Source organism: Schistocerca serialis, chromosome 5 (assembly GCF_023864345.2).
Source record: "Schistocerca serialis cubense isolate TAMUIC-IGC-003099 chromosome 5, iqSchSeri2.2, whole genome shotgun sequence".
Lineage (NCBI taxonomy): Eukaryota > Metazoa > Arthropoda > Insecta > Orthoptera > Acrididae > Schistocerca > Schistocerca serialis.
The window spans coordinates 492,015,816-492,033,949 of NC_064642.1; the positions used below are offsets into that span (position 1 = coordinate 492,015,816).

General features: G+C 39.1%; 1 protein-coding gene and 1 pseudogene across 2 annotated transcripts in view; one reads left to right on the top strand and one right to left on the bottom strand.

Moving 5' to 3' along the window:
- The window catches only part of LOC126482360 (importin-7), a 176,881-nt gene that overhangs the window by 113,252 nt on the left and 45,495 nt on the right, over nucleotides 1-18,134 (top strand). Inside the window, exons 16-20 of one of the 2 annotated variants that reach the window (XM_050106440.1) lie at nucleotides 104-196; nucleotides 1,176-1,399; nucleotides 1,678-1,829; nucleotides 7,259-7,321; nucleotides 12,037-12,152. In XM_050106440.1, coding sequence (XP_049962397.1) covers nucleotides 104-196; nucleotides 1,176-1,399; nucleotides 1,678-1,829; nucleotides 7,259-7,321; nucleotides 12,037-12,152 — 648 coding nt within the window. The remainder of the gene's footprint in view (nucleotides 1-103; nucleotides 197-1,175; nucleotides 1,400-1,677; nucleotides 1,830-7,258; nucleotides 7,322-12,036; nucleotides 12,153-18,134) is intronic. The other variant, XM_050106442.1, reaches the window with a different exon arrangement.
- On the bottom strand, nucleotides 4,334-4,450 carry LOC126482460 (5S ribosomal RNA; annotated as a pseudogene).

Below are 18,134 nucleotides of genomic sequence, written 5' to 3' on the forward strand. Positions count from 1 at the left end.
GCATATGTCACTGCAATTACAAAAAGGCTTTTAGAAACTTAGCGTATTTTCATGTAGATTGCTTCCTGTGTTTATGAGATATTGATGTGTGCATTGACTCTAGGTTCTGACAGGTGATTCAGGAGAGGATCCTGAATGCCATGCAGCAAAATTGCTTGAAGTTATCATTCTGCAGTGCAAAGGACGCATAGATCAGGTATGCATTGACTTCTTTTCTACCTTGCACCTTTTGGTTATTGTTCTTGTTATCAGAATTTCTGTTAAACATTGAAGGTGTTTATGTATTCAGTGTCTGAATTCATTTGAATTTTTCATTCTTATTAATTGTCTGCTCACTTTTTTCTTCTGGAGGAAAGAGTGTATACTTCTACATTTAAAGAGAGAGTTATAAAATAGTTATAGATTTTTAATGTAGAAATGCTTCCACGTATGTAGTTCGCACGATTGATTTCTGGTAAAACAAAACAATTTCCGCTTTTAAAGTGGGCTCATACTAATTATGAGAGGAAAACAAAAAGTGGCAGTATCTGTTAGATTTCAATGTAAACACATTGTATGCTGAGTTGACGTGGAAGTGCAGTCAGGTGAACAAGGCAGTTCATTTGTAATCACTGTACCTATACAATCTCACCATATTTCCATATCCATAACATATATCAAAAACAGCACCATGAGAATGATGTGATTGGACATAGATGTACTAAATTGTTTTGTGTCATCCACTGTATGTGATTTGTGGATAAACTTATATACAAAGCCACATGAACAAGCTGCAGGTCTTGTTTAGAAATATATGTTACTGATAAATATGATACACATATTTTATTATTTGATAATTTCTTTCAGCACAACCTTTTTTTCTGATCAGATTTGTGTTCATAACAACTCACAGCAATTAGTATTAAATTTTGTAGGTGCTTTATTTCCACCTTGAAATTGAAATTTACCAGTTCTGTCACAGGAATACCAGCTGGGCACAATTTTATTTAATGTGTGACTTAAAAAATATTGGTAACTGAAATTTATTTTTTTGTATGTAGAGTATTTATGAAGGTAGCAGTTGTGCTCTTTTGAATAAACGCACAGAATTGCTACCTATCTTGCAGTAGTATTTTTAAATCATTTCTTATGGAAAAATATTATTTTCACTAATTTATTTATCTGTTTTCCTCCAGTGCATACCATCCTTTGTAGAGCTTGTGCTTCAGCGGCTGACTCGTGAAGTTAAAACATCTGAATTACGAACTATGTGTTTGCAAGTTGTGATAGCAGCACTGTACTACAATCCACAACTTCTTTTTGAAACTTTGGAGAAACTTCAAATGGTCGTTTCACCAACTGAATCAATTACATCCCACTTTGTGAAGCAGTGGATACACGATACAGATTGCTTTTTAGGGTAAATTTTCTTATTTGTTTGTATAATATTAAATAGATAAGTATTGCCTATTAAATTAAGTGAAAAGTTGCGGTGGGGGGTCTTATAAGTAATAGATGTAGATGGATGTTGAAGTTGTCTGCTTTTATACACAATGTGTGTAGGGCATGCTGAAAATATGTATGTCTTATTCGAATGAGGAATTTAAAGTGCATCTTCAATACGTCGTGATAACCTCTCTTTGCTCTAGCTTGCCTGTACCCCACATATTATAACACACTTTTCTTTTGCTTCTGCAGATTACATGACCGGAAGCTGTGTGTTCTGGGATTGTGCACTCTATTGAGCACGACAGGTGCTGCTCGTTCTGTAGCATTACCAAATGAATGTGCATCACAGATAATTCCTTCACTTATTCTTCTATTTGATGGGCTGAGGAGAGCATATGTTGGTGAGTTCAAAACACAAGAAAAGCTTTGTCTGTGGTATGGTGTTTCAAAATGTAATACATATATGCAGGTCCAATTATTAAGTTTTCATGCAGGAAAAAAGAAAGGAAAAAAAAAAACAGAAAAATACAACTATTGCCCAATTGCTTATCAATTTTTTTGTACTGCGTGTACTGTATTATTAATGTGTTGTGCTTTCCTAAGTGTCAAATGTTAAATTATGATCATGATGCGTAGAAAGGGTTCTACATTGTAAGATGAATAGTTATGATATAATGTTCTTGCAATAAGTTGTACAAAAGTGAACGACTGACGAGCAGTGAAGTTTTTGAGATTTTTGAGTCTTATTTTCAGTAATTGATCAAGGTGAGAAAGCAAATAGAGAGAGACTGTGACAAAACTTCTGTATAACATACCCAGTAAGAATTTATCCATGTCAGATCTATGAACATAGTCAGGACAGAACTCTCAAGCTAGACTCATATATAATATTACTGAAGCAATTTGCATAATTTTGTGGTTAAGTCATTGTTGAATGCAGTGATTAATTTGTTCAATATAAGCTTGTTCAAGGTGCTCTCAATACAACATAACACTGCACAACGATAAACAACTGTAGTTGGAACAGCTCAAGTACAGTACAAAATGTTCATAAGTGTAATAGTTAAGTAACAAACAACAGCATAACCAAATTAATGGCAAATCAGAGTATAAAAGTGCAGTACAATAGAATGACTGTAAACAGTTTGAGCGATGAAGTTTGTTTATGAGCTGCTGTGTTGGCTTTCGATGGGAGCCATAATTCACAGAATTAGCAGTGGCACTAGCATGGCACCAGGACACGCACCTGAGACTGTACACTCATGTTGATGTCTCTGGTGCCACTCTTGGAGGCTGGCCACATAATGTGCATCCGGCTGGATTGACAAGGCTCAGCACACTGTGCCATGCTGAGCTCTTCATCAGTGGGAGCAGTAGTGTCGTATGTTGCGCAGATTGTGATCGCTGAGGTGTAAAGCAACTATGGTCTAGTTGTGGCTGGAAGATTCAGTGGTATCTACAGCTGGGTAATGCCTTGGAAATGCCAGCCAAAAAGTGCAGTAACCCAGTGGGTTACAGGAGTCCTTCCCTCTTACGGAGGCAGGAAGCTGTCCAGTGAAGCATGGCCTCGCGCCATGCGGAATGTCAGGAGATTGGTGGGGGGGGGACTCTGACAGGTACAAGATAACCATGTTGGCAGACTGACTCGGTGAGGTGACGAGCTCACTGTGTGCAGATGCTGGTGCCTAAGACCAGAATTGGCCGGAATGGTGACGGCCACATTGTGACCCGGGCAGTGGCTGGGTGAAAGTCGGTGGAGCCGGTGCGGGCACCGTGTCCACATCGGGCTCAAGAGAGTGTGGTTGCCACTTGTAGCAATGGACCTGTAGGGACTTACGTAGTGGCAACATCGGTGGGGCCAGTGGCTTCGTTGAATGATGAAGCGGACTGCAGCTAGAGGCACTACAGCTGGTAGACCTGCGGCAGAGTTCAGTAACAGGACTGACAAGTTTTCAGCTGGGAGTGAGTTGCAGATTGTGGTGAAAGACAAAGATGTTGGGGGTCAGGTAAGAAGAGCTGTGACTGGCATTCCAATGAAGAAATTGGAAAATCAGAACAGTGTAAGATATGGGTTGTAGCAAGTGGAGGCAGCCACCAGCTGATGCTATGGAGGTGGAGCCGATTCTGATGATGGGCAACCATTCTGTTGCCTTCATCCAATGTGAAGACTCAGTGACCTTTCTTCTCAGTAATGACAGCTGGGATCCATTTTTCGTGTTGTCCAAAGCTGCATGTGTCTGCAGCTAGAGGCTTGGCGAGAGCAGTACAGGTCATGCTTCAGGAGGACAATCAGCAGGGTGCAGGGATGCAGCTATGTGGCAGCTCTGTCAGACTCTTGTCCTCGAATGGTGTGGCCCTGTAGGAACTGAGAAGAAATGTCAAAGATTCTTCTACAGGAAATTATTCACTGTATTTTTTGTTTGACATTAATGTGCATATTAGCCACCCTGCTTTACAGTGTGACTTAGGGTGGAACAGCAGAGATTTGATATGCTGGACATCACTCAGCTGACAAATATTTTCAAACCTTGAGGTTCGGAAGTGAGATCCATTTTCTGTTACAAATGTGTGTGGGAGGCCTTCAATTTGGAAGATTATTGAGAGTGCCTTTACTGTAGTCTCTGTGTTCGTAGAGTAGCCGTTTGTGATGTAAGTGGATTTTGAATATGCATCAATGAGACACAGCCAGTTGGTGTCTAAAAAACACTCCATCTTCAGGCCACAAGTGGCCCATCGGGACCATCCGACCGCCGTGTCATCCTCAGTTGAGGGTGCGGATAGAAGGGGCATGTGGTCAGCACACCACTCTCCCAGTCGTTATGATGGTTTTCTTTGACCGGAGCCGCTACTGTTCGGTTGAGTAGCTCCTCAATTGGCATCACGAGGCTGAGTGCACCCCAAAAAATGGCAACAGCGCATGGTGGCTGGATGGTCACCCACCCAAGTGCCGGCCACGCCCGACAGCGCTTAACTTCGGTGATCTCATGGGAACTGGTGTATCCACTGCGGCAAGGCCGTTGCCTGGTGTCTAAAAAGGGGCCTTCAAAATCCAAATCGATTTGTTCCTGCGGCTGTGTGGGTGTTGCATTGTGAAAAATAGTGTTTAGATGAAGCTTGTTGTGTTGCACATTGTTGCTCTGTTTGCTGATTGATGCCCAATCAGTAAACCTGCAACATGTTTGTGTATATCTATCCACTATGAATTGATATTTTATTTGGGATATGTTGTTTGCTGTAGCTGACGAGCCAGCCTGATGTAGGAGTTAAGGGCAGTGCATCTAGCTGAAAATAAGTGTGGTAATTTAGGGCGGAGGCTGCTGCTCCCTTATATACCAATTACGGAATTTGCTTGTTGCTGAGTTACGAAAAGTTTGCTTGGTGCTGCATCTATAGCTTGAACATCTGAAATCACTGAGTTAATATCTATTGGTTGCTCGTATCGAAGAGATTATGGAAGGTGCATGTGTTGCATACATTTAATGAGATACCCATGTCTACTGCATTGTGACGGTCCATCCGGGCAGTCATAACAAGAATGTTTGAAAAAACAGTTCGTGCAAGATGGGAATGCACACCAGTTCCTGAGTCAAGACACAATGCATGTCGTCCTCTGGTGCTTAGACGCTGCTCACCATTGTCAATGCTGAACTGCTGCTGCTGCAACAACCTCATCTGATCTGCCATAACGACTACCTGGTACTGTAGTTACTGCTGCCCCCATCAGCCTAAGTGTCTGAATGTTGGCCTGCTGCTTGCTCAACTTTGAATGACTGAGGTTAACCACTTCTTTCAGAATAGAATTGTCAAATTGCTAGGTGCTCTGCCTGACTTTGTTATTGGGGTGCTGCTCTAATAATTGGATCACAGGTCATAACATAAGTATGTCAGTTTTTAGTTTTAGAAATTGTGAAGCAACATTTCCTGCATTACCATTGCAGTTCCGGCCACAGGCGTGGTAGGTTCGGCTTGGCTGTTTGTGGAATTGGTAGAATTTGACTTCAGAGCATTTGCATAATAAGTGATAAGTATGCAGCTTTGCCAAAGACAGTAGTATCACTCACCTGAAAGGCGGTGAAATGCTGATGTAATCGCTGTCCATAAGTGTCCCATCCTCAGAAGGCAGAAACAGTCATGGTTAAGTGGATTGCCACTTGGATAGCTGCTTTGTGAGCAAAGCCTGCTGGCACATTTGCCTCTAGAGTTGATACTGCAGGATCTGATGCAGTAAATGCCTCCATGGCTGAGGCTGTCTGAATCATTGTCTGCTGTTGCAGTGCAAATGTTACTGAGACAACCACTAACGGCAAACACTGGTCGGATCGACTTCGGTGCCAATTATGTTTTGACTCTCAATATTGTAAAACAATAAACAGTTATATTTGGAAAAGTACAAGTGCAGTACTAAACATTCACGAGCATAATAGTCATATTAGAGGGCAGACTAACAGTGTAACAAAGTTATAGCCAATCAAACTACCATAGCATAGTACGGTAGAATGACAGTAAGCAGTGGAAGCAATAAAGTATGTATCTGAGCTGCTGCATCAGCTTTTAATATGAGTTGTAGTTTGGAGAATTAGCCTGGTGCTAATACATTTGTCAACATGTGCGGTGCTGCTCTTGGCGACCAGTCCCACATTGTGCCTCTGGGTAGATTAGCGAGCACCAGGCAGCATGGCGTGTTGACTTTCGCGCCAGGAGTAGCAACGATGTAGTGTGCTGGTCCCACATTACTGCTCAGTCTCTATCTTATCTTGATCAGGCAAGTTATTAAATAAACTGCAACCTTTTTTTTCATAATGAGACTACAAGCGATTTCCTGTGAACGCCATGTCTGCCTGAGGTGTGCTGCTCTACAATTTAAACAAAGTTGACAAAACATGCAACTTTCATAATATTTCTTCCTTTTCTGTGTTTGACTACTTACCACTGGTGGTGGTTGTGGTTGTGTTGAAGGTTACCTTTGGTTGGAGTTTCCAAGATCCTCAGGATGATGGTAGCATGTTAGCCGATGATGATAGGCATGATTGTGTTTTCTTTGTCTGTAAATGTACGTTTTCTTGTACATAAAAATATTTGTTGCTGAGAGAGCTACATTTTGGTTTGCAGTGTAGAAAAATCAGGTTCTGACGTGGGGAATGAAAACTTTGCCTGAATGCGTATTCTGATTAGAGAGTTGAGCAGCTAGGTCTGATCTCTTTACCGTTGGGACCATTGATGGAAGTGGAAAAACAAGTAATTGCAAATTTCTGTTGTCAACAGATCAGTGACTATTGTTATCTTAGTTCAATCACCTTTTTAGTAACTGAGCTCCTTGGCATTAGAGTTTGTATAGAATTCACGCCTGCAGCTGCCGCTCCAGTCTTTGCAGTTATGTTAAGTGGATGGCATATGATCACCACAGTGGTTTCATAGATGCTAAACTCAGCATTTGAAACCAGAGCTGCTAATATTAATTGGACGTTCCGTCTAAGTAGTCTGCGTAATGCTGTGTGCATATTGTTCTATTACCCCCAAGGAAGATGTTTCGTCATATGGCAGATGGCATGCTTATCTGCCAATGTGATATTGATTAAAAACGTGAAGTTTGGAATGTACAGGATGCACAATTATGATTAAAGAAAAAAACTGGAAAATGTTACTGTGGGCTGAATGTGCTCCTTACTCACAATCACATTGTGAAGTGCAAAAAACAAAAAAGTATCGGATTTTAAACACACACTGAAACACATATTTAGTGTAATACGAAGCAATAATGTCTACTTGAGAGATAATGAGGTTTGAAACATAACTTTTGCTTGTGTGTTTAATGAAACATCCCATGTTCCAGCAAAGGCTCAAGAAGGTGAAGAGGAAGCAGAAGATGAAGAGGATGAAACTGACATTGATCAAGGTGATTACTTTTTGTGCTAACATGAACATTTTCCTTTTCATTACATTGAAATATTATGTCTTTTTCAGTAATTGTTTACCATCTTAAGTTTGAATGAACCACTTATTTAGACTACAATTTATTTATATGAATTGATAATTTATGAGACAATATACTCCACTTTATTTATATTTATATGAATTCATAAGTTGTTAGACAAAATTTATTTCCATTTATTACCTTAAAGAGGCAAAATGTGTAATATAAAAAGGGATACACTACCTAGCTTGTGGAATTAATAGTTCCTTGATCAGAGAGCTGTGTGGAATGAAGGAACTATTAGTTCTGAAAGCTTGGTAATATGCCTTTTTTTTTTTCTGTCAGCAGTGCTATAAATATCACTTCCTTGAGAAAAGCAATGGCCAGCAATTGTCTCGTAATTTTAGTTTTATCAATTGAATTTTCCTTTGATACAATTATGTGTATGCAGGGGCAGGAAAGTCGTTTTATTTTATGACCACATTCAGTGTTATTTTCTGGCCATTTCGGTATTATTTTCTGGTCATTTCGGTGTTACTTTTTATCTTCTTTTAGATTTGGTGTTATATTTATGCCAAATCTGGTGTTATTTTTTGCAATTTCTGTTCTTTTTGTCAATTTTAGTGATTTTTTATCTGCGAACTTTTCTATGTTTTTTGCTGATTTTGGTATTATATTTTTCATTTTTCAGTGTTAATTTTCTAAAATGTTGGTGATGGTTTTTTCACTTTCCATCTGCACCCCCACCCCCCCAAAAAATTATGAGTTAATTTTGCCAAGTTGGGTGTTATTTTTTTGCAATATTCGATGTAAATTTTTGACAGATTTTGAGTTGCCCCTTTTCTTGCACCCCACCCCATGTTCGGTGCTATTTTTGACGTCATTTCATAGCTGGTTATGCAGGAAATGAATTGTGATTTTAAGATTACAGGAATATGTGACCCTCAGCCGGAAGGCAAAAGAGATTTCTACATCATTCAATAACTATCATTTACGAATATTTGTGAACTGTCATCCTCAGGCTTGTTATCTATTTTTAATGCAGTTTTTCTTAAAAATCACCAATTTTGCTTTATTTTGCTAAAAGCCACCAACTTTGTGTTATCATTTATCCAAAATTTTCCTGTCCATGTGTGTATGAACTGATGTTTATTTGTGAAATCAGTTGCCACAATTCAGCATCATTTCTGTATTGCGGAGGAAGAGTTGTTCAATTTCAGATACATTTTTAATTAGGGATTTCCCACAATATTTTCCATTTTATTTGGAGGCTTCACTCAATTTGTGGCATAATTTGAAGATCTCCAGTTTGTCCAGTGTCACAAAAACCTCATACATTGCTTAAAAGGAGAGATCCTCAGCAGTGGGATTGACTTCTTGAAATCATCTATACAGTGATATAGGTTAAGGTCATCTATACAGTGATATAGGTTAAGGTCCCAGGTATCAAACTCTGCTACCATTGAGTGTGGTGGGCACTTGTTTCCAAGTAATAGACAGAGAGTGTTTCAAAATTTCTCATGCAGCTCTTTAGCTTTATAAAAGGGAAATTTAATTGACTGTTTCTGCATTGTAATGGTTGTGGGTTTGAATCTCATCAGGTGTTTTGAAACTTTTCAAATCTTTATCAAAAAGATTTTAATCCTTACCTTTATTCAACTAACTGGGTTAAATGTCTATTTCTATTTATTTATGTTATTTTAATAAACATATTAATTTCTTCAATTTGCTGTCCTTTTTTCCTTCCTGCCATGCTTTTTCCACTTGATCTCTGTGCATGTGAATTTAATTATTTTTATTTATTTATTGTAATATTTAAACAATGTAAAAAGCCAATGTATTGGTTAAAAAATGAAAGAAAAATAATCTGTTTACATTGACTGTGCAATTGTCAAAAATGTCTTTTTTGTTATATTTTTTGTTTCAAGATGTACAGTTTTTGTTTTTCGTTACAAGATGTACATTTTTTGGGTGGTTAACATCATAAAAACATTCAAATCTCCAATAATTATTTCACTTTGGTCAAGTAAAGCAGACGACGATTTCAACAAAAGAAGTGATTGTACATGAAGTGAATGAAAATGAGGAATGGAAATAATGATGTCAGTAACATGGGAAAAAATGTGGGATGTTGAAACAGAAAGCATTAAACCGAAGTTAATACATAAAAATAATTAAAATCGCTTGCACAAAGTTTCCAAGTGGAGAAAGCACAGTTGGAAGAAGAAATGAGTCATTTGAAGAAATTTAAAATGATGTGACAAAAGAATATATATTAAATATAAGTCTAACCCAATCAGTTGAATAAAAATAATGATTAGTCATTTCAATGAAGATTTTAAAAAATATATATTTCAAAGAATCTGACAAGGTACGAACCCTCAACCTCTTGCACGTGAGTCACGGGACTTGATCTTTAAACTACGCAGTCAGTCTGTTACAGGTCCATTTTTTAAAGCTGAAGAGTATCAATCAAAAATCAGAATGGTTTCCACCGCCTCCATCCCCTCCTGTTTCATCCTCTTCCACTAACTAGTAGCACTTACACCTCCATTAGTTGTTGGATATTTTTCAGTGTTGGTCTTCCCCTACAGTTTTTACTCTCTACAGGTCCCTCTATCATGATGAAAATTATTCCCTGATACAAGCACATCTTCTGTCATGCTAACCATTGTTCTTGAGAACGTTCTCCACATATTTCTATTCACCCTGAATCTGCAGATAACCACCTTAATTCTTACCAGTCCACCTAATTTTCAGCATTCTTCTACAGCATTGCGTCTCAAGTGCTTAGATGCTTTTCTTCCTAGCTTTTCCTAAGGCCCTGAGTCAATTCCATACAGTGCTGCCTTTCAGATGTTCATTCTCAGAAATTTCTTCCACAAATTAAGACCAATGTTTCATACTAGGAGACTTCTTTTGGCCAGGAATGCCCTCTTTGCCTGTGTGTGTCAGCTCTTTTATGTTGTCCTTGTCTATCATATGTTATCTTGCTTCAGAGGTAGCAGAGTTTCTTCACTTCATCTACTTCATTCTCCAATTGTGATGTTAATTTTATCACTAATTTCATTTCTGCTACTCATCACTTTTGTCTACTCCGACTTACTCTCAAGTTCATATTCTGTGCTTAATAGACTGTTAATTTTATTCAGCACATCCTGCAGTTCTTTCTAAGTTCCAGTGAGGATAGTAATGTCATCTGAAAATCTTGTGATAATGTGTCCAAAAGTGTGAAAATTACTAGAAAGTATTCTAATAGAATATAAACAAAAGAATCATACCTGAATGAGTAACTGAAGAGATGGAATGGATGTCATTTAATCTGCTATGTATGATCCCTTCCTCTTGCTACTACTGAGAAGTTGTTGTTCGTTTACAGCGGCTCTGTAGGTGTGTAGATACCTTCTTCATATGTGAATAAATAATTCCTATGTGGTAAATTGTTCCTCCCTAACAATTTCAGTGTCTGATGTTGCAACCTTTTGAGTTGAAATTTGTGTTTTTTAGAGGATACACAGGAAAAACTGTTCATATTCTGTGCTGTACCAAGAAATTTACTTTTATAGTGTTCTTATTATATTTGTATGAATTGCTATAGAGTAGATTATCATGTCTTGTTGAATAAATACCAAAAGTATTATAGATCACACACAGTGTTGTACTATAAGATGATAATCATGTATTCCTCACATACCTCCTACCCATGAAAATTGAGAGAAAGTAGAGTTGCCCCCAATTGTAACACTCTCTCTCTCTCTCTCTCTCTCTCTCTCTCTCTCTCTCTCTCTTCCCCCCCCCCCCCCCCCCTCCCTCTCCCCCCCCCCCTCTCTCTCTCTCTCTCTCTCTCTCTCTCTCTCTCTCTCTCTCTCTCTCTCTCTCTCTCTCTCTCTCTCTGTGTGTGTGTGTGTGTGTGTGTGTGTGTGTGTGTGTGTGTGTGTTTGCCAGTCCACATCTGGCTTTTCTTCCTAGATTTTCCTAAGGCCCTGAGTTAATTCCATACAGTGCTGCCTTTCAGATGTACATTCTCAGAAATTTCTTCCACAAAGTAAGACCAAGTTTCAAAGCACCATTCAGTAGGTACTCACTCTTTATGTGTATTTCTACCACAGAAGATTACATACTCTCCACACACATAATATAACATATGTTTGTCGATGACCATTTGAAATCCAATGCAAGAGTCGTACACAAGTTTTGTTGCAAAATTGAATTCCAGACATCTGCAATGGAAACTATGTAGTATATGCTGTTAGTGCCTCCACTTTATTTGATGGCAGATTTTAACATTTTTCATTGCCAATTTTGATGTTACCATTTATCATCTCTTGAGTTACATTCTGCGAACTTAATTCTTCTTTTTGTACCACATTGTTGTGTAGCTTCTTTGCTATTTCCTTCATTGTGTACATGGCATTGCACTCTCTCTTACTGAGGAGGTCCCTGACTTGCATGGAGACACAACATGTTGCAGGCTCCATTCACATACCCTTCAATAAAAGTTGGTTTCAGTGTTTTTGATTAGCTCTCATTTAATGTGTTTCAGAAATTAGGGGTGTCACAATCCTTTAAATGTGAGCACAGGGCGTATGAAAGCACATAAGTGAGATTCATGTAGATTCCAAATGCAACAAACACAGAAATGTTGCGGTGCATTCCCTGTTTTATATATTTCATTCATGGCATTTTTTTGTTTTCAGAAATTTTATCAAGTGATGAGGATGATATAGATGAAGCTCATCAAGAATATCTGGAAAACATCGAAGATAAAGTACATAAAGCTAATTCACCATTCACTATTACTACTAGTATTCAGGTAGCCATGATGATGCTTTTACTAATATTTAAAATTTCAAAGCTGAAGCCTAGTTATAGTTTTATTGTTTTTACTTGTAAAATATTGACCACTTCAAAATTATTAGCACTAAAATGCATGTTTTAATAAGTACAAATGTTTTTGTTAAAAAAGTGATCATCCTAACAAGTTATGTGGTTGGTTTGTCTGTGTGCATTTTGCATAAGAAAACTTGCACCTAAATTGAATTCACTACTTGCCTGTTGAGAAGGTTGGTTTATAAGTTCATAATATTACTTATAATCACATCAAATAAATTTTAAAAAATGCATCACATCGGTTCTGAGAGTTCCAGAACCTGTACAGAAAATTGGAATAGAGATCAACATAAACATTATTTCCGCCCCCTTTTATTGCTCGTGAAAACCATACATTGCATGTTGTACCGCCATATATCGAGACCTTCAGAGTTGGTGGTCCAGATTGCTGTACACACAGATACCTCTAATATCCAGTAACATGTCGTCTTGCATTGATGCAGGCCTGTATTCGTTGTGGCATACTATCCACAAGCACTGTTGGTCAAGATTGTCCCACTCCTCAATGGCGATTTGGCATAGATCCCTCAGAGTGGTTGGTGGGTCATGTTGTCCATAAACAGCTCTTTTCAATCAATCCCAGACATGTTCGATAGGGTTCATGTCTGGAGAATTTGCTGACCACTGTACTTGAGCGATGTCGTTATCCTGAATGAAGTCATTCACAAGATGTGTACGATGGGGGCACGAATTGTCATTCATTAAGACGAATGCCTCTCATTAAGACGAATGCCTCTCAAATATTCTGCCGATATGGTTGCATTATCGATCGAAGGATGGCATTCACGAATCTTACAGCCATTATGTCGCCTTCCGTGACCACCAGCGCTGTACGTCGGCCCCATATAACACCATCCCCAAAACATTAGGGATCCTCCACCTTGCTGCACTTGCTGGACAGTGTGTCTAAGGCATTCAGCCTGATCTTTAGCCTCCAAATATGTCAACGATTATTGTCTGGTTGAAAGCATATGCGACACTCATCGGTGAAGAGAATGTGATGCGAGTCCTGAGCAGTCCATTTGGCATGTTGTAGGGCCCATCTGTACCGCACTGCATGGTGTCGTGGTTGCAAAGATGGACCTCGCCATCTACGTTGGGAGTGAAATTTTGCATCTTGCAATTTGTTGCGCACAATTTGAGTTGTAACGCAACGTCCTGTGGCTGCACAAAAAGCATTATTCAACATGGTGGTGTTGCTGTCAGGGTTCCTGCAAGCCATAACCCGTAGGTAGCGGTCATCCACTGCAGCAGTAGCCCTTGGGTGGCCTGAACGAGACATGTCGTCGACAGTTCCTGCCTGTCTGTATCTCCTCCATGTCCGAACAACATCACTTTGGTTCACTCCGAGATGCCTGGACACTTCCATTGTTGATAGCCCTTCATAGCACAAAGTAACAACACGAGCCGTATACCTCCTTCCTGGTGGAATGACTGGAACTGATTGGCTGTCGGACCCCCTCTGTCTATACAGGCTGCTCATGTATGGTTGTTTACATTTTTTGGACGGGTTTAGTGACATCTCTGAACAGTCAAAGGGACTGTGTCTGTGGTACAATATCCACAGTCAATGTCTTTCTTCAGGAGTTCTGGGAACTGGGGTGATGCAAAACTTTTTTTGATGTGTTTATTTTGACCTAAATCCTCTTATTGCTGTGTTCATATAATACCTGTGTTCATGTTCTTATAAATTATTTTTCACATTTAACTGCAAAAGCTTGGTTACAAAGTAACTGAAATTTTTGCATGAAATTTCTAACTTCACATAAGCTAAAATATATTAATCATTTGGCTGCTTGATTTCTTTACAGTAATATATGGGTCATACCCTGTTTAGTTACCGTGTGTATTTTGTGTTGGAGTTTTTTCGCTGATCTTGAAATAGCATATGTGGTTGTGAATGCACAGATGGGATATGGTAGCTAAGACTAACATGTGGTGTGGCTCTAGAACGTATAATTATTCCTACATCTTGGTGTAATTTCACATGATTCCTTTCAATAATTTTGAGCGTATTGGTGTGTAGTTTTGTAACATCATGAATGATTGGTATTTCGTCAGTCCATTTACCCAAGTCTTAAGAATTACTAACTGACAGTAATCTTTGGCATTTTACTTAGGTACTGTCATTTCGTTATTTGATATACGCATAGCTGCCTACTCAAAATCACATACAAATTACTGAAAGGGTTAATTCTCAATCTTGTCGATGATATGACATATAAAATACCCCAGTTGAGAAGTATGATTTAGAAAGACAAAAGAAAGCACTAATAAAGCATTTATGGAATTCAGATTTGAGAGATGGATCGAACCAGCTGCATCTTACATATCTGATGGGAGCTAACAATACATAATGAAGAGAAGGCCTTTATGTTGAAATTTGTGATGTAAGTCTGTGTCAGAAGCTAGCCAGTTTACTCAACCCTGTATGATTGTATTCTTCGAAGATCGTTCCTGTCTCCCATTCTATTCAAAATGTCAGCTACTAACGCCAAGAAAATACAGCATGCAGATGACATTGCTTTAATCTGTCAGAACAAAGATATCATTGTCACCGTACACTCTCAAATGGTGTTACTATATAGCATGAATAATTTCGCTAATGAAAAAACAAACAGCAGCACTGCAACTTCATAATAAAGAAGCATACAGGAGATTGCATTTATCATTTGATGGGATAGAAGTCGTTGATAACTGTGATACTAAATATCTTGGGGGACCCGGAAGTGTCAGTGCAAATGCCTCCCACATGTGAGAATATTAAAATCATGATGATTAACTGTCAAAGCATTTGCAATGTGACCACAGTTTGTTGCATTCCTAAAAAGAAGTGGAGCTTGTATAATATAAAGTAAGCTTGTATAATATAAGGTATAGAAATCTGAGTGAAACCTGAAATTGATAACAGTGAGATTTTTTGAGAAAGGTTTAAGTGTATATTGAAAGGATAAACTAATGGCAAATGGAATGGTATATTTTTTGCAGCAGAATAACTTACAACCACAGAGTAGAAATTGGAACTTGATGCAAAAATTTTTGGGCAAGACTCTGTATTGGATGTGGACATTAACTTATTGTTGGATCCTTGCCCCTGGTGTGACCGAAAACTGTGGATTAACTCTCAGTTTTCTTGTACATAAGTTCTCCAGTCATACTGTAATCATCGAAGGGGACTAAAATTATCCAGCAGTCAGTCGCGATAATAACGATTTTCAGGTACAGCACCTGGTGCTGAAAGGCCAAGGTCCTGATCTGTCTCTCAGTACCACTCAACTAAACTAAACAGAAAGACGTATATTTTCAGCAAACTGTATAAAAGGGAATAATTATATCTTAGTGAAGAATTTAAAACATTGATTTCTGGGCAGGAACATGTAGAAGTACTTCAGCTCAAGTTTAAAAGAACAGTTGATCATGCACTAGATAGATACATGCTTAGCAGAACAGTTCATGATGGAGGGATCATCCACAGTACAGTCAGTATAAAGAAACTTCCGAGAAAACAGAGACTACAGCATATTAGATGTTAAACAAAGTGTATAGTGCTAAATTAAACAGTTTTGGCTGTCAAGAGGGCAATATGTGAACCTTTCAGTGATTACTACAGCAGAGTTTTATCAAAAGATCTGTCTCGGAATCAGAAGGTATTCTGCTCATGGCAGTGACTAGTAGCACAAAAGTTAAGTTTTCAGGCAGTCATGGACGAGACAAGAACTAAAAACTGTGGGTAGCAACACAATAGCCAAAATAATGAACTCACTTTTCAAATGTTCCTTTACAAAGGAAAATCCTGGAATATTGCCTCAATTTAACTTGTGTACTGCAAAGAAGAAATAGAATTAGTGTCAGTGATGTTGGAAACCAGATGAAATTGTTAGAATTGGCAAAAGCTCTAGGGCCCTGGGGAATTCCTATCATATTCTATGCCAAATTTGTGGCAATGTTCATCCTCCCTTTAACCATAATATACCATAGCTGTAGATTCCTTGGACAGAAAAACATCCTCAGCAATTAGAAGAAAATAGCCTACTGGTCACACATGTATACGAGAAAGGTAGGAGAAGTGATCCACAAAACTTCCATACAATATCCTTGATGTCTTTTGTTGTAGAATCCTAGTCATATTCTGAACTACGAGGGCAGTTCAATAAGTAATGCAACACATTTTTTTTCTCGGCCAATTTTGGTTGAAAAAACCGGAAATTTCTTGTGGAATAATTTCAAACATTCCCGCTTCGTCTCGTATAGTTTCATTGACTTCCGACAGGTGGCAGCGCTGTACGGAGCTGTTAAAATGGCGTCTGTAACGGATGTGCGTTGCAAACAACGGGCAGTGATCGAGTTTCTTTTGGCGGAAAACCAGGGCATCTCAGATATTCATAGGCGCTTGCAGAATGTCTACGGTGATCTGGCAGTGGACAAAAGCACGGTGAGTCGTTGGGCAAAGCGTGTGTCATCATCGCCGCAAGGTCAAGCAAGACTGTCTGATCTCCCGCGTGCGGGCCGGCCGTGCACAGCTGTGACTCCTGCAATGGCGGAGCGTGCGAACACACTCGTTCGAGATGATCGACGGATCACCATCAAACAACTCAGTGCCCAACTTGACATCTCTGTTGGTAGTGCTGTCACAATTGTACACCAGTTGGGATATTCAAAGGTATGTTCCCGCTGGGTCCCTCGTTGTCTAACCGAACACCATAAAGAGCAAAGGAGAACCATCTGTGCGGAATTGCTTGCTCGTCATGTGGCTGAGGGTGACAATTTCTTGTCAAAGATTGTTACAGGCGATGAAACATGGGTTCATCACTTCGAACCTGAAACAAAACGGCAATCAATGGAGTGGCGCCACACCCACTCCCCTACCAAGAAAAAGTTTAAAGCCATACCCTGAGCCGGTAAAGTCATGGTTACAGTCTTCTGGGACGCTGAAGGGGTTATTCTGCTCGATGTCCTTCCCCATGGTCAAACGATCAACTCTGAAGTGTATTGTGCTACTCTTCAGAAATTGAAGAAACGACTTCAGTGTGTTTGTAGGCACAAAAATCTGAACGAACTTCTCCATCTTCATGACAACGCAAGACCTCACACAAGTCTTCGCACCCGAGAGGAGCTCACAAAACTTCAGTGGACTGTTCTTCCTCATGCACACCCTACAGCCCCGATCTCGCACCGTCGGATTTCCATATGTTTGGCCCAATGAAGGACGCAATCCGTGGAAGGCACTACGCGGATGATGAAGAAGTTATTGATGCAGTACGACGTTGGCTCCGACATCGACCAGTGGAATGGTACCGTGCAGGCATACAGGCCCTCATTTCAAGGTGGCGTAAGGCCGTAGCATTGAATGGAGATTACGTTGAAAAATAGTGTTGTGTATCTAAAAGATTGGGGTATAACCTGGGGTATTTCAATGCTGAATAAAACAACCCCTGTTTCAGAAAAAAAATGTGTTGCATTACTTATTGAACTGCCCTCGTAAAATATAACTGAACTCAAGTACAATTGAACAGTTATGTGAAACCCAACTCGTGCTCTTCTCAGAAGACCACCTGTAAACCATGGATCAAGGCAGTCAGGAATATCAAGTATTTCTTGCCTTTGTAAAAGATTTGGCACAGTACCACACATACGCTTATTATTGAAAGTACAGTCATACAAAGCAAATTCCAACTGGATTGAGCATGTATTGACAGGAAGGAAGAGCATTTTATCTTAGATGGAGAGTTATTACAGAATGTTCAGTCAGATATTGGTAAGAATTCAAACTGGTGCAGAGATTGACCACTTTCTTTGAATGTTAAGAATTATACTCTCCACAAAAAAGGAAAGAGGAAAAGAGGCCATTGTATACTTGGAATCCGTCAACTCGTATAGGTACCTGTGTATAAAAATTTACAAGAAT